General features: G+C 40.3%; 1 protein-coding gene across 9 annotated transcripts in view; it reads left to right on the top strand.

Annotated features, from left to right (window-relative positions):
* ADGRL3 (adhesion G protein-coupled receptor L3) overlaps nucleotides 1-15,016 on the top strand; it is a 777,598-nt gene that overhangs the window by 693,390 nt on the left and 69,192 nt on the right. For all 9 annotated transcript variants that reach the window (XM_078676566.1, XM_078676564.1, XM_078676569.1 and 6 more), the window contains 2 exons: nucleotides 411-579; nucleotides 10,654-10,788. In XM_078676566.1, the coding sequence (XP_078532692.1) occupies nucleotides 411-579; nucleotides 10,654-10,788 (304 nt within the window). The remainder of the gene's footprint in view (nucleotides 1-410; nucleotides 580-10,653; nucleotides 10,789-15,016) is intronic.

The following is a 15,016-nucleotide window of genomic DNA, read 5'->3' as shown; positions in this document are numbered from 1 at the left end:
TCTACATTCACAGGCTTCCTGACATTTTGTACTGATTTTAGGAGCTTTCTGATTGTTACGTATTTTTTGTTGATTTTGTAACAAAAAAAACTTTCTCTCAAAATATTAATGACAAAATGTTCATTTTATGACTGGATAATATTCTCTTACATGCTCATCGTGCAATTATTGATTGGTTAGAATGTTGATGTTAAACAAGTATTTTAAAACTAATTTGAATGCAAATCTGTTTGTGAGAAAGTCTGCAGTGCTTTCATCAGACCTTGTTTACCTGTTCACTTAGCACATGTCCTAATAAGGGTAGAAATGTCAGTAATGAGTCTTGGTTGGTTGTGTATTTAATGCTCAGAAAACCAACCATGGTATTAAAGTCTCATAATAGTAAATTGTCTTTCTTTTCTTCTGTACAGGTCCTGGGTGATAGGGGCCATTGCTCTCCTCTGCCTTTTAGGACTGACCTGGGCCTTCGGCCTCATGTATATCAATGAGAGCACAGTCATTATGGCCTATCTCTTCACCATCTTCAACTCTCTGCAAGGAATGTTTATATTCATATTCCACTGCGTGCTACAAAAAAAGGTAAGCTAGGGCACTGTGCGCTGCACAGTAACTGTACAGATCTACCTTGTTGCTTAGCAACAGTTGGAGGATGACACCTTCAATGTGGATTATGTAGAGTCAATTTCTGTGCAGTGCATTCAGCAAACTGACTTTTACTAAGCGAAGGTGAAATTCTGCTCATCATTGCACCTAAGAACCAATGCATTTCACTGTGTTTCCCTGAAACTCTTCGAAGGAAACAAAAAGTAGGACTTTCCCCGAAAGTGAAAATTGAGGGATTCTTGTGTGGCTTTGCTGTAAGAGACTGTGCTTTATTTTTCATGCAATGCAGCAACATAGTCAAAATGAAGTTTGCATTCCATACACTCAGTTGCGTGCAATTCTGTCACTAAACATCTTCGACCAAATATATGACCAGATATACGACCAGTCCGTTTTGCTAGTAGCAAATTGCGATTTCTTTTGTGACGCGCAAAACAGATTGTACTAATGTGTCTCAGTCACATTTAGCAAGTCCAAACAGTGTAGCAAATTACTTGCCTCATCAAGATGCATGAGGCAGGTTGGATTTTGTGACCCATTGGGAATGGCAAGAACACAGGGATGGTGGCCCCTATGTCTGTGTTTGCTTTTTATTAAAGCAACTTTCTTTTTCAAATGCAGCCCGTTTTCTGATGCGTTTAAAAGAAAACAATTAAAAGTTTTCTTTTCATTTTTTTAAGGGCAGGCAGTGGTCTGTTTCCTGCTCTTAAAAAGTATTTTCATATACATTCACAAAGGGGAAGTGGTCCCCTCGGGACCCCTTCCGATTTGTGACTGGATTACCACCAACTTGAAGTAGTTGGTAACTGCGATAGTTTTGCGGCCCCATTTGCAGTCGCGAAACAATCGTACATACCAGTGCGACTCGCTCTAAGGAAGGGATGCCCTTGGAATGCCCCTTCCTAATAGTGACTCACAAACCCTATTTTGCAAGTCGGTAATAGGTTACCGATTCGCAAGATAGGGTTTATACATACTGTTTGCGACCATTAAAAACAGTTGTACATCTGGACCCTTGAGATTTACCTTGATGGGTTGAAATATAACAGATTTATTCTGCTTGTCAGCATGCCAGTAGACCTCCAACTAAAGTGGCGAACCCCGCCTAACTTTTGCTTACTATGAGAAAGAAACTGGTTTTTATCAGCTGCAACTACTTTAAGTTGAATCTGACCTTTTCAAGTCCCCATGTATGCTGCTCACTTCCAGCATGCTAATCATTTCATTTGCAGCGCACCTCTGATATCGAATAGTACACCAAGAGCTTTTGGATGAAAGCACAGATCAGGAGAGCACTGGCACTAGGAGTTTACTACCAAGGATGAAATGTGCATTGTCTTTGCTTATATTATTTTTACAAAACAGTGCGTATTTATCTTATAGATTGATCCATATTTAAAAAATTCCTACTACAACCATGTGTTGACATGTGCTTTGCTCTTGAGTGGCTATTCTAAGGCTGGGATCTTGTGTACACTGTCCTGCTCAGAATGTGAATATTTTACCTACAAAATCAAATCCTCTTGCTTGGTACAGTTCTGTTTTGTTACTGATAATTCCCTTTCATTTGTCTTGGGTTTGTTTTAATAAATCTTAGCATGTTTCTTTCATTTGTCTCATGCAGTCTGGTATTATCTCTGGCACTTTGATGTTTCGTGGAAGAATCCCTATCAGATTAAAATATGATATTCTTATAACTTAAATGGGAGGACATGAACATATCTCTTCCCAACCTTTTAAATATCATAACTTGAAGGCAGAAGAGCAACACACATTTAAGAAGCAGTGGAAGGAAAACGTTGATGCTAAACACCTAACAAATACAATTTACATACGTTTGAATATGATATCACACACACAGCCTCTTTGTAAATAACTGCTTTTGTGTATTTAGGCGCCAGGATGTTGTGGGAGTCAAGACTTCTGATGACGAAACAGAAGCAACTGCTGTGAAAATGTTATCCCTTCATGCAACCATATGATCAAATATACATCAAAATATCAACGATCGCTTAATTTTGTATTAAAGTACTTTGTGGAAGGTCCTCCCATGCGAGAATATGAAATATGCTTCTATTTAGTGGGTATACAAATTTGACCAGCAGACGAGTAGACCCCAACAAACATTCACATCTAGAAACTTTGCAAATCAATCCTGTATAACAAGTATTTGATTAATAATAATCAAAAACTACATACTGCCCTTGAACCTAAATGCTGCAGTATGAAATGGTTTCTCTCCTCTTAAAAAATACAAAACACAGAACACCTAAAGAAAACAAGCAAGCACTGACTGAGTATTGTTTAACTCCCACTTAAGAGTATGTCTTGACTGAATAATGTGCAACAAATCCATCTATACAAGCTGGCTTAACAGTGTTCAAGCTGAGTGTTAATTATGTGCTTGAAATGTAAAAGCCAAATAGAGAGGGCAGAAATAAAGGAAAAAAACTCGAGAAAGGTGGTCACATGTTGGTGGAAAGAAATTCCAATATCTAAAAGAGGAAAATGTATGCAGAATAATCATTTCAGTTAAAAAAGGAAGGGAGGCACTGAAAATATTCAATTATTTTTAAATGAAAGTACGTTGTGAATCAAAGTTGAAAAGTATATGATCAAAATACTATTATTCTGTGAAAGTACTGCTTGAAGTGTAGTGAGACAAAAAGTTTGCCTTATAAGTGTAAACAAAATGGAATGCCAACTGGCTCCACAATGCAATAGTTTTTGAGAGATGGGTGCTTCAATGTTTCACCAAAAGTCAGCGTGAGCTCGTATTCTTCCTGCCCAAGGATCACGTTTCATAAACCCTCAGAACGTAAGTTGTTGGAAGATAACTGAAGCTATTCCTTGAATGCAAATTAGAAAACTTAAATTGAACCAATATTTAATAAGGCCTTGACTGCAGTATCAAGTAGATGTTGACTAGGGGATCGACAATGAAAGGGTATACTATGTACATTAACGTTTTGCCCAGGTGCTAAGTGGCTCAATGACATGCAAAATTTCACAAAGGTGGTAACTTTCTAGAGTAATAGTTATTTTGCACTAAAAATGTGCCTTTTGGCGCTGCAAAAACACTTGGCTCTTCTTTGGATCAAGGGGGCATTATCAGGATGTTACTTGGGCTGATCTGTGCAAATACTTATTGTTTTTTATGCACATCCCAGTCTACTGAGATAGACTGGCCGGATATTTTGTTAAAAAATATCACCTACTTGAAGAAGCTATTAAAATCATTGCACCTTGGTGGGAGGTTGTGCGTTGCCCAAGGGCCATTTTAGTGTGCCTGTGCAGGGGATCACAGCAAGAGGAGGCCATTTTTTATTAATCAACCTAGTTGTGCACAGCACATCCGCTTTGATTGTTGCTCAGCTTTGCACACAAAAATAACCAATCTGGGCTATGGTGTTCAGTGATTGCTGCAATACTGCATTCTGCACAATGAATTGTAGCAGAGCAAAATCATTTTATTCACCGCAAATGCAATGTTACTCACATGACTTGTCTTAGCGAAGGAGAGAAAAAGCAAATAATATTACTTCATTTCTCCATCCAGTAAAATTAGATGACAGTTGCCTAATTGTTTCCCATAAAAGTCTGATTTTACTAGAAGATAGATCAAGAGCAAATATCATTGTCCTGGAGAAAGCCAGGTTGATCCTGTTGTGTTTTATTCAGGTAGTGGCCGGCTCTCTAAACTCTGCGTGAAAATATCAGATGTTTTCTGTTACAGGATTACTCTTACATTTAGAACACATTTCCAGTGTTTCAGTCATTCACAAAAGGTGCTTGAAGTTCTCCAAGAAATATATATTTATTACTTTCTGGAAGTACACCTCGCATGGAGTTTTCACGAGTTGTAACTTTTTCAAAACAAATCATAAAAGTGGATCTTTTCCCCATGTGAAAATCTATTCTTCTCTTCCATTAAATATGGAGGCATTCCTTCCCATTCTCACCGTTGCTCCTTCCTTTTTCGGAAATAAATTTGAGAGTTTTACATGATGCCTGAATGCTTCTCCACAAATGTAGTTGTTTGTGAAAACTCATCTATGTATACCAGAAATATGGTTCCCCGAGAAATGCCCAAAACCCCTCCCAAATTCCTAAATTTACAAATGCAGTAGTTCTGCCGCACTGGTAAAATGTCTTCTTTTGTAAGTGCACATTTCTAACGTAAAATTCCACCAGCAATATCATAGCGCCAGCTTCTGCCCGTGCAGGTAAAGGTAGTGGGGCGGTGAGCCCGGTTGGGGTGGTGTTGATTTTGACAGACAACAAGAGAAAATTCATTATTTATTTAATTTTCCCTCTTGGTCATCTGTCGAATCCCCCCCAACCCGGCCCCACCACTCTTACCTGCACAGGCCGCAACGGCTTAATGCATTACTGGATTGAAAATTTACAAAATACCTTTTTTGCTAAAGTCGGATCAACCAAGTTGTGGGCAATTCTATGTTAATCAAGCTGATAAGGCTTTGAGGATCTATAAGTTGGAATGTGCAATGTCAGAAGAATGGATGACATTTGAGTGTGAAAACAATGGAATAGATCATGAAGTCCAATAATCATAAAAGGCCAGAACCACAAAAAACTATTTGCACTTTTAAGTTTGGCTTATGTGTGACACTTGAATGTTTAATACAAATCAACTACTTTGGATATTCACAGATGTTGGTTTAATACTTGTAAAACGATTTACATGTATGAAGAGTTTTCTTTGAGTAAATCTTCTCCCTGAGGCGGAGAGTGGACAGTCCAAGCGAGGGATCTGAAAATATGTGCACGCTGACAAATTTACTTGTAGGTATTAAGATACTTTTAGCAGATGGTTTTCCCTCAATACTAGTACTTTGAAATCACGAATGCAGCAATGTAGGCCTGCTGTCATTTGTAGGGCTCTTTCTCTGAATGTGCAACTGTTAGCAAAGATGCAGGGACTTAATGAATTAGGATATTTGCAAGCGTGAGCAAAAGCCCCTTTGCACCACAGCAGGTTGATACATCAAACACATCAGAAAGACTTCACCTGGACCCATATCTCATTGTGTGATTAGGGTGGCCAATTTTCATTATTGTGCAAGTGTAATCTTGTGGAATTCACGTCCGAGAGAACCATTCCATTTTGATTCTAATTCAGGTTTATTAAATTTGATTTAGACCACTACTGAGGTCAACAAATACACAGACATAGTTTTAAAACATTGAACTCCGGATGGAGCCATCAGAGAGGAGTTTCCATCAAAAACTAAAAACCTATCTGTTACCGAAGCTATGAGTTCCCTTTCTTTGCCTGTTCCTGAAGCTATGAGTTCCCTTTCTTTGCCTGTTCCTGAAGCTATGAGTTCCCTTTCTTTGCCTCCCAATTTTCTTTCTCTTTTCTCCCGGTAGTGGCCCAGTCCTTTGTTCATACAGCGCTGGGACACACTGTTCCAAGTGTAACCAGGCGCTATACAAGATGCTTTTATTATTATTATTATTATTATTTATAATGCCCTTAAAAACAGATTTATGCTTTTATGATTTTAAAACAATTTTCATAATAAACTTTAAAACAACTTTAAAAAACTCTTTAAGAATTTATACAATTGATAACCCTCAAATTCATTAGGTGGTGATTTGCATGGCTTAATTAGACATTGTGTAGAAAAGACATTGTATCTGAGATAAATGGGCCTTAAATGCCTCCGTCGGGCTTCCACTAGGGTTGGATTAGGGCAAATCTTCAATACATGAGGTAGATCTTGTGTTCCTCCCTTACACAAGTCGCAGAGCTCTGTTTTGTTTTCAGATGTATTCAACTTTGCTTTGTATACTTTCAAAGGAAGGATTTCCAACCTCAGTAGAAGAATACAGCGCCGAACCCTGTGATCTAGTGAAAAATAAGTGTGTTGCTCAGGGGATTTATATTCTGTATTTTTTGCCTATTGCGTATAGTGTTTTAATTTAAGGCAGTGTTCTACATCCAAGTCAAAGCATCATTTTGGTGTCCGGTGCTTTAAGAAGAGCTTCAAGTGTGCCAGTGTCCAAATTTGTAAAAGTGCTACAGTGCAGTGAGACAGGTTAAGGGCTATATTAAGACACTTTTTAAAAAATATGCCTTAAAGATCCAGAATTAGCATGTAAAATGTGATATGCCCATCTTAATATATTCAAGATAGCCCTAGTATATGTACTAGCTAAGGAATGCTTGAGGCGAAGTGCTTTGACCGGAACAGTTTGATTTACTTTTACCAGTTTGTGTAGAAGATACACGTCTCTCGTTTTTACAAATTGCCAGGTTTTAATATGTATGTACTCTAGAGCATACATTAGAATGGGAGGGATTTTCATACCATAGACCTCTAGCAATGGTTGGAAGTGCAAGTTTCTGGAATAAGGATATAGCCTCAGTAGTGCCCCTACATGGGCGTCTGCCTTTCGCCCTGTGTGATGTAAATCGGAGGAATTCTGTAAAGTTTGGGAAAAAACTCGACCTAAGTAAGTATATTCTTTAACGGACGCTAATGGTTTTCCTCCCAATGTCCAATTAAACGGTTGGTGTTGTTTTTTCCCCCTAAAAGATAAAATGTTGGTTTTCGAGATGTTTGGGACTAGAAACATTTCTTTTGCATAACAATTTAGTGCATTTAAGTATCTTTGTAGTACTAGCGGTCTAAGATCTAATATCACAATGTCGTCAGCATACATTAAAATATGTAAGACACTTTTGGTGGGAAATTATTTACTTGAGTAAATTGTTTACCCAGGTTCCCTAGAATACTTGGTTTGCCCTTATTTGTTTTTCTTGGAGACTGATTTGATCAGAAAATTTCTTCCAAGAACTGTAAATTGTGGCATGGCAAAGGGATATTTTCTACTCAGTTCAGTTTCAGGTCCCTGTTGATATTGTGCGTGACTTTTGCACATAAGGTATACTCTCATATGGGATTTTCACACTGACGACTGCCGAAATATACATTGTGCAGTACTCACCATTTATCGGACAAGGAAGTTCGTAATTTTACCCAACACTATCTGTGGTGGAATCTTGCCATTGATTCATCTAACAATGGTTATGAAGACTGCTTTGTCCTTTCCACCCAATCAGGAAAGAGACAACAGATGGCTCTCATCTTGTATGATGCGATTGCCGGATGAAGGCAAACTTTATGACTGCTTTAGTACTTTTTGAATCCCTGACCATGGAGCGGTTCTAAATTATTCTTTTTCTAAAGATACTGTAAGCCAGAAGGAAAGCATTAACGATCTATATCAGTTTTCTGCACAATTCTCCTGTACAAACATCGCCACTTCATAGCCAGTAAGGCAGCCCAGTAGGTTAATCACATGCGTGTTGCAGATCATGTGTTCGATCTGGTAAGGCGACCTTAGCACTTCATCCTTGTGAAGGCAATAAACTAATCACCACTAAACTTGATAATGGTAAAACCTGTTATTTACAGCATTTAGAAATAGCACACAGGCATATAATAACAAGATGTAACAATACGATGCATCGGTGGCTCATGTGCCTGTGTCTTGTTCCTGCGAGCTCAGTGTGCTGTGTAGACCAAAAATCAGGTTCCAATCTTGGGTACAGATGGTGGGCGAGGAGGGCCCCTTAAAAGTGTTGCTTCAATTTTATAAACGTAGAATCTCCTCTGATCAGGCTCTCATACCACTACGTCTGCAGTGTTGACTCTGACTTCAACGCCTTCAAACCTCCTGAGAAAATCTTCAGAGAAACCAAACCCGCTCCGGGCAGCGCATCGCACTCCGCACACGCAAGAAAGAGCTTCACCTCGACAAACGATAATCAATCTGCGAGCGGAATATATTTTTTCCAGTCACTTCGCATGCCAACTGCACCAGTCCAAGAGATAGCTTTTCATTACCTGAAGCCTCTGAAATCACCTCGGTTAGAAATGTAACACTGTGTACACCCAAGGGGCCTTGAGCATTGTATCTAGTTCCGAGCAAAACATATCTTTTCTTCTAGAAGAATGCACTTTTCAAATTGACCTGCATTGACCCTCATGGATAAACCCCTCCCTCCTTGCAAAACTAAGCATTTTCCAAGGCCACGCGCAGAAAAAAAGCCAGTAAAGTAAGGCCTGCAGACGCCATCTATTTTGAATAGTCCATATGCTGTATATCGCTGCCTGCAGGCCTTTTCATAAATAATGCGTAGGTAGTGCATTAATGGCGCACACACTCACCGCCGCTTGATGAAAGCTCCTCCATCATGGCATGAGAGGTAATCCTCAGTGACTACACATTCCTCCCGGCCAGGGGATTGGTTGCGTGTTGTGAAGGCAGGCTGCGGTACATTATCATGCAATGAGGACAGTTGTCGCTCATGCCACAGAGAATGAACGCGGTGTCCTGTGCCCAGTTTTAAAGTGTATTGTATGGATGGGTGTTATCTGAGCCCAAAGGCTCATGTCCCTTTTGGCGCCATACACAAAGGTCGGAACTGAACCAGCTTTCATTGGAATGGAGATTAATTCTAAGCAAAATGGGTCTTTGCTTTGGATTAGCAAAGTGAAAGTAAATTTGAAATCATGTTTGGAAATGTGCTGTCATGATAGCAAAGGGGGTTTGGAAAAGAAGGAAAATAGCTGTGGAACCAAATAAGTAAAAACACTAAAACTGTATTTAAATGCAATGAGGTGAAGAGATGGTTGGATAATAGTTATTTTGTCCAAATTGTGAAAAAACCTGAATTATACATAAAGATAATGAAATAATGTGCTATCAACGAAGGATATCGAAATACTCGATTCTATGTCTTGATTGTTCTCAGTTCAAGCAAATCCCTAACACAACTACAAGTCCAAAGGCGCTCATTTGTGGAATACAAAGGAAGCAGTTCCTCTAGGCAACAGGGATATCTAAGTGTATAATGAATGGTTAACTTCTCTATTTCTGTATTTCACTGTTTTGGAGTACTCTGCTTGTGAGTATAATTACTTGTTAGGATTAACTGGTACTGTGGTGTTTTGTAAAACGCGCCTGTTGTCAAAACGGAAAGCAAAGCCATACACGAGGTGCCTACAAATTGTTTACAATATGTAAATGTACACAAAGAGAACATGGTAAAAAGGAGTTCCGTATTGCTAATCAAATCCTGGATTGTTAAGATTGTAATGCAGCTTCCCCTTTGCACCCTCCTCAGTAGTGCAATATTGGCATGTTTTTTTTTGTTTTTTAACAGAAACAAAATCTTGCCTTCTCTTGGGTTTTGCTTATTTTGCCTAATATTTTCCCCAGTACCCCTTACACTTGTCAAGGGTTATTTTCGCTCCCATGAGTAAGATTTGGCACAAAAATGTCTTGTGGGGATATAACACCAAAATGTGCAATAGCCGAGGAGTATTTTTGCTCCAAATAGCCTCTCACCTTCTTTTACACAGAATATGCCCTCATATACAATGTTTACATAGACGTCCATCGAAACTCCTTTCCCATAATACATGTAACGTTTGTTAAAAATATGTGTATTGTATGAGGGAAAAAATAATAACAAATTTGCCCACACCTAAAAGTCACACTGAGGAACAGCACTTTCACTCGACCACACTTTGTAGGAGTTTTGAGGGACTTCTTACTCGCGGCTCTTAGATCAGGTGCATTTTACATCCTCTGGAGTCCTATTGGTAGTTAGTTTGTGGACTTTTCTTGGCTCTTCAGAAGGGCATTCTCGATTGTATGCCTACTATGGATCCTTTACAAGCATTGTTAACAAATTCCTAAATAAAGAACATCCAATTTCCTACATTTAATGACTTGGTTTTCCTCAAAAAAAGCATAAATTGCCTGTCTTAGTCCCTTCCCAAATTGGTTTTAGACATACTGAATGTCTTCATAGTAGGTACAGTACACATTTGCTCTAATTGTACTCCGTATCCATCTGTCTGCAGTCACTTGCAATGGACATCTTCCAATTACATGAGAAAAGGCTGTGCCATTGTAATGAGTTCTGCAGAAAGAAATGTTAGATTTACAATTTGTAACTAGCAGTTGGAATATCAGCTAATGGGGTAACTTTTTTTAATCTAATAGGTACGCAAAGAATATGGAAAATGTCTGCGCACACACTGCTGTAGTGGCAAAAGTACAGAGAACTCCATTGGCTCAGGGAAAACGTCGGGGTCTCGAACACCTGGTCGATATTCCACGGGTTCACAGGTGAACAATGTAAGTTGCCCAATGTTATTTATTTCCATTCACCGTTATTTATTCTTATTTGTGTGCTGCTGTATTAAAGGGGTTAAGGAGCACTGAAAAAGGAGAACCATGTATAAGTCCTTCAAAACAGAGACGAGAGAGAGTGTTTTTGTATCTGTGCATGTATGCAAAAATCGCTACTGAAATCATACAAACAGCTCACCATACCTGACTTAAAGCACCGATACCCAACTATTTATTAGAGAATACATTTATTAGGAGGATGTACCACCCCAAGCACCCCCCCTTGAAACCACGCCCCTGTGTATACTTAACCCCTTCGATGCTGATGACGAGCTCAGCTCGTCATGAGGTACACCTCTTGTACGCTCATGACGAGCTGAGCTCGTCATGAACCGCGGCTTTTTGAAAAAGTCAGCGCAGAGCGGGAAAATGCGCCGCACGCATGCGGTTAACCCACAGGAGTGAAAATTATAAGTTATTGCATGCCTTGGCAGGGAAGGTGGGTCAGATGTCGCACCACTTTCCGATCCATCAGTGAATAGATTAATTAAGTAAGATTTTGTTTGGATCCATGGTTTTCAGGTCAGTGTGGAAAACATATCAACATCTTTTTTTGAACTAACATGACCAGCCCTCTCGAAAAGCACACAGACACAGGCGTACGTACGTACACGGACATGCGTGCAAGCACACACACACCACAGTTGGGGCAGCTTTTTAAAAAAAAAAAACATTTTTTATTTTAATAACAGATGCATTCACAGGTTATGTTGGTCCGCTGTCACAACATCTTCGGTCCATCTCTCAGCCATCGATAAACTGTCCAGTCTAGTCTGGCTGGATCAAGCATCCGCTATTCCATGTGATAAATGCACCAACATGTTTACTTGCTTGATGGCTACATGCCCCCGCCCCACACCCCCAAACTCACTCACCAACACAGACATACACACACACACACACACACAAACACATTTTAATGCAGAGAACCCGTTTAAATCAAACTGTTTTGGCTGTCATGACTGTTCACCTGGGCTGAGCCTCAGGAGTGACAACACAAACTTGCTGCAGTTGAATTATGGGAAATCCAATTTAATGACTCCTTATTCTGAAAAAGCAGCGGCTCAAGGCTGCTGTTGGCACTTGAACTGCTTGACTGTCTCTTGTGGAAAAGTTTCATTAGTAATTAAGAAGTAGTCAAGTGGTGAAATGTCCTTGAAACTGTATTTGAATCATGCCGTGCAGCTCTTTATGCATAGGCCCCATACATATGAAGTGCGCTTTGTATTAAATGCTCAGCGACACTTTGATCAATATAAAGCAAAACACAAATTCGTCCTCTATTGCTAATGGATCTAATTATGTCTGACAGTTCACCTATTAGGAAAGAAACATGCATTTAATACCAGTTTCTCTCCTCCGAGGAATACATAGTGCTTGATTTTCGCTCCTTTAATGGTTCCTTTGTACGATTTCCAGGATTTCTGTGGAGAAGTATAATTTATTCTTCTTCAGCTCATTCTGGTAGAGCGCATATGAGTGCCATTCATGTAGAGTCCATGACATCTGACCCTCTGGGTCAAAGGGTGTATATTCACCAGAGGAAGCAAAGGGAACAAAATGGTGGTTTAACCACCTTTGGTATTTAAAACCGCGCAGGGCATAACAGAGCAGTAGCGGCTCCTGGAGGGAGTGCTGCGGGGTGGGGCGGGGCGCAGGAGGGACAGGGTGGGGGGTAGTAAACTCTGGCATACGGCTGATCGGAGTTAGATAAAGAAAGAAAGAAATAAAACAAATTAAATTGCGCGCGGCAACGCCAAATGCGTTGCAGCATGCGCAATTTAATTTGTTTTACTGCAACAGAGAAACAGCTATACATCTGTCTTATGCCCTACTACAACCCACTACCATGGAGATCAGAATATTAATGGCGGGACTAGGGTGATCAGTATTTTCCTGTACTGACAGCAGCCATGGCATTGAGACTTGTTCCCAAGACAGCCTCTTTCAGCAGTTACCAAAATAAGCAAATAGGATGTCCACCTAAAAAGAAAATCTGTACAGAGTAGAGTTGGAATATTAAGATGTCTTGTTTGGGTGCACTTTGACGTGAGTATTGATATATTGTATACCAATTGGAATACAATTAAAATATTGGGGAAAAAGGAATGATAAGCAAATTGATCAAGCCACCTGTGATGACAAGGATTATATACTTACCCATCATTGGTCCAAAGGAGCATTGCAAGCCTTTTTCCATACATGATGCAGCACCGTCAAAAGTGTGCAGTTGGGGAATAATGTCCCCTGTGTCTCCCTTCTGACGGGCCTGACTCTAGGTTATCTATGGTCTCTCTTTCCCTGTTGTCAGGGGCAACATTTTCAGACTGTTCCGGCTGTTTATCTCACATCCTGGAACCTGTGGTTAAAACACAAAAAGTGTGCTCTGCTTAAAAACCAAAAAGAAAAAATACAGGTACCAGAATGCTGAGTTATGTGAGCTAGAAAGCGACGACTGGGTAAACATCTTACACCTGATATTTGACCAATTGTCAAGAGATAGTTAAGTATATGGAGTGTAATATAGAGGTGCACTCGTTGACTCACCCACTTCCTCAACTGACTCCCTCGCTCTCCTACCCATGACACCTTGACACAGACACACCCTGAGATCTCGAAAACATTCAGTCTCCTGGTTGTTCAACTGTCTTCCTTATTAAGACTGACTGTCTTGCATGAGTTGGATGGACAGAGCAGGAAGACCTGGCCATTTATGCACCGACTTCATTGATCATTTACTTAATTCCTGTACATTTCACCAACAAGGCATGCACCATCGAATGCAGCACATACAGTAGCATAGGTAGCATTACCCCATCCCATTACCAAGTGATCTTTGTCCCAGAGGAGGAACATAAGTATCTTAACCCACCCTGGTTAACTTAACCACTGCTTGGTTCAAAGAGTTAAGGTCCATCCTAAATGCCTTTGGGGTTACTGGCCTTGGTGACTCAGGAGAGCTGTATGGTGGCTCACATGCACGAGTGCATCCATTCCAGACATATGAGATTGAACTCGTGATCAGAGGTTCAAACTCTGGCAGATTCCCACAGCCCTCCATTGTTCTACGGTTGATAAAATATGTATCATTAAATTGGGTAACAGTAAACAACTGTTATTTGGCACCAAGTTGCCCCCCCAGCCCCCATGAATGTGTGCTTTACAAATCCACATGATTGTTTTAACAGGTTTTATAGATTAAGGGGAGAACATTGCATTTTCTTCAACATATTGTTGGTAGACACATGAAACTGCTCTTAATCCCTTAATCTCAGAGGGGAAACATCCTTTACAACGCAACTTTTACCACGCAGTGCTTTTACATCGCAACTTTTACATCGCAAACCATTACAACGCATTGCGCTGGGGGGCGCTCTAGGATAGAGAATAGATTAAATTTACTATCCAACACCTTCCCTAGTGTCCACGGGGACTGGAGTTGGAATAGTAAATTAAACTATTCACTATCCAGCACCCAAAAGCGCTATGCGTTGTAATGGTATGCGTTGTAAAAACTGCGATGTAAAAGCATGCGTGGTAAAAGCATGCGTTGTAATGTCATACATCCATCTCAGAGGCACCAAAACAGAAAGAAGCTATAAATACACTGCTCTAGAAACTCAAAATGGCACGCTTAACAATGCTCCTGCTATTGTTTATTATGCTTTATTTATAACCATTTCCTCAATTTTCCTCGTATCTTTTATGTTCATGCGGCCCTGCCAAGTGCCATGCATTACACAGTAGAGTAACACTTTTCAATGCAGGTTCCTGCAGTTCTGCACTGAAATGCAATGTAGGAGAACCTCTTTGCCTTTGCAATGCTCGTTGTGCTTTGAAAGCGCTCAGCTGCCTGGAGCTGAGGAGAAGTGAAGTTGCCCTCAGCATGCTCAGTGTTAGGCGGTTGTTGGCTGGCCCCTCGCTCCCTGGCGTATACATTGGCAGGCAGAGGCATGAGTGGGCTGTGTGTTGATTGGCGACACACTGCTGGGACCTTCCACTGACCATTGACCACAGAGGATCAAAACTCAGTCTCATAATCATTGGAGGGCAGGCAGGGACCTGCCCAGGCAGCAGAGCTCAGTAGATGGCGCGCAGGCACAAGGCAGGCCAGGGCTGCAACTAGGACTTCATTCTGCTTAATAGGGAACCAATATCGGTTATATATATATAT

The sequence above is a fragment of the Lissotriton helveticus genome, chromosome 2_1 (genome assembly GCF_964261635.1).
Source record: "Lissotriton helveticus chromosome 2_1, aLisHel1.1, whole genome shotgun sequence".
Taxonomy (NCBI): domain Eukaryota; kingdom Metazoa; phylum Chordata; class Amphibia; order Caudata; family Salamandridae; genus Lissotriton; species Lissotriton helveticus.
Note: the sequence above shows the minus strand (reverse complement) of the source record. Positions and strands in the feature narration are given on the sequence as shown.